This window comes from Glycine max, chromosome 19, assembly GCF_000004515.6.
Source record: "Glycine max cultivar Williams 82 chromosome 19, Glycine_max_v4.0, whole genome shotgun sequence".
NCBI classification, from domain to species: domain Eukaryota; kingdom Viridiplantae; phylum Streptophyta; class Magnoliopsida; order Fabales; family Fabaceae; genus Glycine; species Glycine max.
Genome location: NC_038255.2, coordinates 47505848 through 47513399, shown reverse-complemented (window position 1 = coordinate 47513399; position 7552 = coordinate 47505848). Strand labels below are relative to the sequence as shown.

The 7552-nt window shown below is 28.4% G+C and overlaps 1 protein-coding gene across 1 annotated transcript; it reads right to left on the bottom strand.

The window, feature by feature from the left end:
• Positions 1-2858: 2858 nt before the first annotated feature.
• WRKY8 (WRKY transcription factor 8) lies at positions 2859-4745 on the bottom strand. The gene is made up of 3 exons (NM_001361257.1): positions 4441-4745; positions 4185-4322; positions 2859-3662 (listed from the first exon to the last, which is right to left on the bottom strand). Exons 1-3 carry the CDS (start codon positions 4527-4529, stop codon positions 3095-3097), a joined length of 795 nt encoding a protein of 264 aa, NP_001348186.1. The 5' UTR covers positions 4530-4745; the 3' UTR covers positions 2859-3094.
• Positions 4746-7552: the final 2807 nt, after the last annotated feature.

Sequence of the window (7552 nt, the reverse complement as noted above, 5' to 3'; positions counted from 1 at the left end):
CTTCATTTTGTTACACAATAAATTATAAGTAACAGGGGAAAAAATGTGTTGAGAAGAATGTGTTTTAGAGGTTCTGTTAGTTTACCACTTTCCATCCTTACTTTTTTGGCGGCTCCTAGTGGATAAGTTTGAGGGTAACATTAACAACTAATTTCGTGTTTTTAACTAAGAAATCTACATCCTTAAAGTCTTTTCGTATGTATCCATAGGTAGAAGTAGAATGGAGCCGTGCACGTGTGTTTTGGCCTATGTATTCGTGTACGTCTGCTTCGGGATTTGGATTCGCACGGCTATTGGATAAGGTCTCTGCAATTGGATTCCCTCATAATAATAATAATGGAAATGATGCGAGGCAAACGTGACCTTTTCTGTGCGTGTTCATGTAACCGGACATTAAAGTTACGGGATATGATAATAAAATCTGAAAAAACGATTAGGTTAGATTAGTTACGTATACTTACTTTAAAACTAGAATGGATATGCATCAATAGTTAATGTAGTCGTGCTTTCTGGTACAACAAACAATTAATCATACAAGAAAGGCAAATCATGAAACGATTTGCTTATAGGGTGTGATAAAAAGAATTATTATTTAATCAATAAAAAGCAAGATTACTATTATAAATGATGAACTTAATTAGAATATTCTCCGTGTAAATGTTTCCGATAAGATCATTAAGTTTCATGATAATTATTTTGAATGTTATATTTTTTTAACCCTTTGATGTATCAAAAGAGAGAGTTTATCTGGAGTTTATTTGAGAAGTAACTAAAGTCCGATCAAAATTATTATTATTATTATTATAAATGTTTTCGATTAGATCATTAAGTTTGATAATAATTATTTTGAAAGTCATATTTAAGATAATTTTTAATTAATTCAAAGTTAACAATCTTTATACTAACAATGTATTAAAAATAAATTCAAATGATTTTTAAAAATAAAATATAGTATTGGGTACATGGATGATTAACACAATCAATAATTATATGAAAACTCATACCTAAAATGCTTGTCGCATTGCTTGTTTTTAGTTCCCACATATTTTCTTTTGAAGTGAATCATGTTTTTCACATTGACATCCAAGAAAAAATTATTATTTATGATAAATTTATTAATTTTTATAATAAATTATTTTAAAAGTCACTTATTTCTTTATCTTAGGAGGTAAGTAAAATCTAATAAAAAATTATTTTCGTGTTAGGTGTCTAAACAATTCAATCTTAACTTAAGTACATTAATTACTTGTATGTAGTTTGATTAAAAATCATGTATTTGTAATTCTTGTTGAGGGGTTAAAAATATATAGCTTTTATTTATTTATTTATTTATTGAGAAACATATTACTTTTATTGAAAGTAAATAAAAGAACAATGTATTTTCAAGTACCAAAGGCATACATTTAATCCGTGCTAAATTATTCTGTATTTACATATGTATCTCGTAATCTAGTAATGAATGATAATTTAATCCCTTTTTATTTTTATTATTTTTATATAAATATTTTAGAATATTTTTTTTAAAAAAATAAAGTGAAAGTAACATAACATTTTTATAATTAAAAATAAAATAAAAAAAATTCTCATTCGACCTTTGAAATTGTTTCATCAAACTGTGGTCTATGGATATTGATTTCAGTTGTATGAGATAGATTGATTATCAATGAAAAATTTCATCCCTACAAACCGTGAAAGCAAAGCATACACATTAAACGCAGAACCGCAACGAACTTAGTAAAACCATGTGGGTTTTGGCATCTTGGGTAATGGAACTTTCAACTTTTAGAGGATCTAAACTTGAGTACTATAGACCTTTTGGAAGCATATTTCTCCATCGATGATGTTAGTGCTACCAAAACGAAAATAGGGTGGCACTGGCAACTGTTCCACGAAACGAACCACTCAATATTCATGATAGCAAAATATACAATAAATAAAATAAAGCATGTCACAACTGCCGAAAGAAAGCAACCCAGGTTCTGCTGAGTGCTCCTTAGACACCAGCACTAACTCGAGAACCTCGTGCCTTCTTTTAATACAAGTAAATGACAATAATCCCCCTACTCCTCAATCTTCTTCAGTTTCCCTTCCAAACAACTTCATTACCACTTCCGTGGATTATGATCCTTTGCACAACATCTCCACCCTCTAAATTTTTTTTATACGATCAAATACAAAATCATTTCACTATTATATAATTTTTTTTAAGAGACAACATGTACACAATACTCATGATCTAAGCGCAAATAATTTCCCGCTAGTTAATTTTCACGTTCAATGTTACCATAATTGGTACATGAGTTAAGCTGTTAGAAATATTTTTCATTAAACAAATATTATAGCAAAAGTTTTTTTTTTTACAATATGTTTTTTTTTATGCATGTAGTATAAAACATTAGAATTTAATAATAAATGTACTGATTGTAAAATACTTTTAAAATAATTATCATAAAAACTAACAAAATTTATCATACATAATGAATAATAGTTGAATGATAATATAAAATATTATACAACTATTTATGTATAACACTTTTTCTCATTATTGTATGTTCTTTTTTTTTAGCATCTATTGTATATTCACAAACATATAAGAAACTTAAAATATAAAATTTATTAAGAAATATTTATGTATTAATGTCAATATTAAGATCATTCAGTAAAATGTATTTTTAAATTTTTTTACACTACATCAGCATATAACAAAAAATGGATGCTAAAAAAAGAACTTACAATAGATAGTTCCAGTATCAAAATCATGAATATTATGTATTACATGAAAACTTGTTATATTCTACCTAGCTAATGCATAATATAGAAATTGAATACAGAAATAAATTGTAAGTCAAGCCATCATTCTTTAACTACAAAAGCTGATGATTTTGTCTACACACTAACTCTGCTCATGCCAAAGTGATGAACTATGCTTAGTTGTGAACCAATAAAAGTATAAGATATAATCATATAAATAAAGGGTACAAAAGAAAGAGAAAAAATTCCGAATTGAAAAACTAGATGAAATTAATGGATATATAACATGGATGAAAACAATACATAAACTAGCAAAGCAAGCACCGAGAAAACAACACTTGAATCAAGAAGGGGCAACGGGAATCCTTTCATCGGAAAAAATGTTTCTCGTAAAGTGCAAGAAAGATGAAGACATGGGTAACTCCTCAAGCTCATCGAAAAAGTCAAGCTCTTCGTTTTTGGAAGCAGACAAGTTCTTAAGCTGTGCAAAACAAAGAGGCTCTTCCTCTAAGAGGAGATCCATTCTGTCATGGCTTTTCTCCGTGTTTAGTTTGAAAGGATCTTCTTGTTCTATAATGATGTCTTGGCCGGAGCAACGTATAGGAGATTGCAAGTAATGAAAATTTTCTTCATTTGTAACTTCATCACTGGGCTTATTATTATCCCTTTGCTCTTCTTCTAGTTCTATATGTTCTTGGTCTTCCTCCTTTGTGGTAGCTGAGAGGTCTTGGGTGGTTTCGGATTCGGATAATTCTTTTGGTTGTTGGGGTGAATTTGTGGTGATGGCAGTGGGGCATGGATGGTTATGTGTAGAGGTATATGTGATTATGAGCATTGAAGCATCAGTTCGGCATCTCTCTACTTGCTTTTTGGCGGAACAACCTTTGGATGTGCTGCACTTGTAATAGCCCCTGAATAATTGTAGCAAAAACAAACTTATAGATCTTGCAAAAATTTAGTAAATAATTGAACTTATTTTAATTACGATTTGGAGACCGGCTCGAGTCAAGTAGAGCTATTATACATGTTAAAATTCTTTTTTCACGCGGTTACATATTCAGAGTCGAATTCGAGACCATGTTAAGTTAAAATAACGTCAATTGATCCATGTGATGGATGGTTAATTAGCTTGTGTTTAACTTAATTGTAGTGTGAAAGTAAAACAAAATAATTAGATTTTGCTGCCTCTTGGGTCTCAGGGTCTGTGAGTGTGAATGTAGTTAGGTGGATATCCTAACCGAGTGATTCAATTTGACTATAATGCAATGAAATGCAACAACTAACAAGAACTAAAAGGCACAGACACTAAATTGATAAAAAAAAAATTCTTCTGAATTATAATTTTTATGTGGGTTTGGAATCACGAGGAAGGACAAGCAAAGACTGTGAATATGGACTATAGACCACCATCTTGTAGCAGAAAGAATGTACACCTTGGATATGGAGACCCTTTGATCGGTTTTTGTCCATATTTCCTCCAAGACCAAAAATCCGAAGGTAGCCCTTCATTCTTCAGCTTGCCAACATTCTCTCCTGTCCTCACTGCCACAACTGTTTTCTCAACCATTTTCCTGTCACATGCACAACATATATTATATATATAAAACTTCCAAGCACCAGTTTAACAAAATTAGAAGAAAAAAAAGGTAGTTTGAATATTTCAATTTGTTAACCAAGTATTTAACCCACCTTTTCTTTGATGTTTGAGTTTCTGATTTGTGCTCAAAAGATGCTTCTTCTGACTCAAGTTGGGAGGAGGCACAAGTATTATTGTCCATAGCTATGTATGTATTTCTATTTTTTAATGTCTTCGTGCAAGCTTGATCTGAGAAATGGAGGTTTCCGGGGTAAGTGTATGAAGATCAGAACTATGATTGATTAGAGAGAGAAAATATAGTATAGTAGGAAGAAGGACAAGGGAAGAGATAATAGCAAAGCCTGCAAGTTGCTTTCTCGCTTTCTTTTCACTCATTTAATATAAAGTTATGAGCAAGTATGCACATATCACTAACACCACTCTTACAATGAAATTCGTATATATGGGTATTGGTTTAAATTTGTCTCGATTTTGATAAGGAATATCTAAGTTGACTGGATTCAGGTTTAGATTTTGAGTTTATTCGATCGGGGACGGAGATGTCACTACTCATTTCATACTCATCCCGTAATTGCTTAGTTATTGAAATTATTAAAATTTTATTAATTACTTGTCAATTTTTTTTATAATTTTTATATAATTTAATATTTTGTTTCTTAATGATTTTTATAGATAAATGTAATGTAAATATAAATATTTAAAAATAAATGTGTAATAATTATTTTTTTTTAAATAAGATTTTCAATAAAAAAATTTATAAAAAAAAAAAACTTTTTTATAAATCTGAACCAAGGAATGAGTAGGGATGGAGATACGCAAAGGATACGAATTTTAACCCATCAAATATCGAAAATAGATATGAATATATATCAGAGAGTCCAAATAAGAGATTGAGAAGGTAAGGCAATACCTATTCTCACCATGCACCGGTTGTCATGTCTAAACACCGCCTCCCGAGTAACCCCACTGACAGCCTTAAATAAATTAATTTAAGAGATATTTTCCAGAATTGGCTGCACCAAGGTTGGCCATGCTCGTTACTACAGAGAATACACAACTGCCACGTGGAATACATATCCTATGTGAAACCAAAAATGCAATCCCATTTGTGAGGAAATAAGCGAGAGCTTTCATTCAGTCACATACTAAAACTATGTTCGGTGGCTACACTAGTAGTCCAAACAGTCCCATTTCTTTTTTTAGTTTTCTTACATTTTTTTAACGTAATTACTTCTTTAACGTAAGTTAATTTAAATGTGTACCGATAGAATTGATTGTTGATCAATAATGGGTACACCAGTGTTGCGTTGGCTTGACCAAAATGGGATGAAAATGTTATTTTAGTAATTTATCAGTTTAATTATATTAGCATTTATTAAGAAAACAATTTATTTTAAAAATTAATCAAATAAACTATCTTTTATATATATTATGAAATACTTATATATAAAACACGTATACAATATGACAAAAAGTAATTTCACCTTCCTTTTACTTGGGCAACTTTTATGTGTATTGTGCGTTTAAATGTATTATATTAATTTATTATTTGATATGTTGTATAATATTAAAATATTAATTACTGTTGATTTAGTAATGATTCAATTACAGTTAAATCAACGTTTCATAAATTTTAACTCATTTTTTTAAACTTAAAAAAATGTGGGATATAAGTTTTTATACTTTTTAAGTTAATATTTTTAACTTTTGGGTTAAATTTTTTTTAAGTTTTAATTTCTTTTAGAAAAAAAAGCTTACATAATTATTATAAGCTTTTATTGAATATTCCTTTCAATAAAAGAAGATACAAAAAGACCTTAAGAATTATTCTAACGAAATAAAGAATTCTAATGGAGTAACTTTCATGAAAATTAATCGAAAAGAAATCTATTATTTCAACACAATTCCAAAATAAAGTCAAGCGACACCCAAAACGAGAATCTACTTTCCGTTTAGGAATTTCCAACCTATTTTAGGAAGAACTTGGTGTAAGTGAAGATAAATTAAGATAAAAAGATAAAGAAAATTAAAGGCAATAAAGCTCAAATTAAAATACCGTGGAGATAAATACAATAAGAGAATTTCGAAAGTTGAATTTGATCGAAGGTCCTTTCAACATATCGTAAAGATTATTTATATAAAATATATTTAAGTCTATTTTTTATATAAAATTAAATTAATAATATCTAAGTTATATTATTATAAAATATTTTTTTCAAATATATTATAATTTTGATTTATCATCACATTTTAATATTTTTGTAATTATTTTACTTTATCAAAGTTTTTCTTAATTTATATTTATATTTTATTTAAATGTTTTATAACTATTATATTTGAATTTTAAAATTTTACATATCAATATTAGAATTGTTAATTATATAATACATGGACAAGCAATTTTATTAATGTAAAAAATATACTACTAATTAAATAAAAAACTTATTAGTATAATTTTTAAAATAAGATAATAATTATTTTTAATTAATTAAGATAATAAACTTAAGTTTATTATCTTTATAATAATTATTTTAAAAATTATACAATAAGATTTTTTAATTAATTAGTAATATATTTTTTACATTAATAATATATTAAAATTAAGCTCTATAAACCCCGTTTCAGTATGGGGCTATCCTGTTTTTCTTGGATTGGAACCTCATTCATCTTTGTCTCAATTTCCAAAGATCCAGTGATATGACAATTGAATTTCATGGAATATATATTATGATTAGGTGGGCCTACTTACTTTTGTGGATGAGAAAGCAGAAAAGGGCCTAGCAACACAACTTGGAAGTCCAATTTAGATTGTCAGGCTTCAAAAAAATGATTAACCAATCCATAACCTCTTGTCCCAAACAAGATAGAAGAAAATAAAATAATTCACCACTCCAATCCAAGGACTCTCTACCTTTGTTCTATACCAACTGCCCACCTTTTTAAATTAATCCATTAGCAGTTAAAACTTCACCCTTCACCTGCTGCTCACAGTCACTTTCCATCGTCAAGAGATGAGTTTATTTTACTGTCGATTCAATTTAAAATTTTGATAGTTATTTTATTCAAATTTGGATTCAATTCAATAACAACTCATAATATAGGAAATTAGATGCAAGTCGATCGGACTTATAGACATTATATATTATTTTTAATGTTATGTATAGCTGAATTATAAAATAAAGTAAATGATATTAATATTCAGTA

Coding starts and splice junctions, on each gene's coding strand:
- WRKY8 (NM_001361257.1), bottom strand. CDS start 4,529: ATGGACAATAATACTTGTGCCTCCTCCCAACTTGAGTCAGAAGAAGCA. Junction 4,323..4,440: donor ACTCAAACATCAAAGAAAAG/GTGGGTTAAATA, acceptor TGCATGTGACAG/GAAAATGGTTGAGAAAACAG. Junction 3,663..4,184: donor AAAGGGTCTCCATATCCAAG/GTGTACATTCTT, acceptor ACAATTATTCAG/GGGCTATTACAAGTGCAGCA.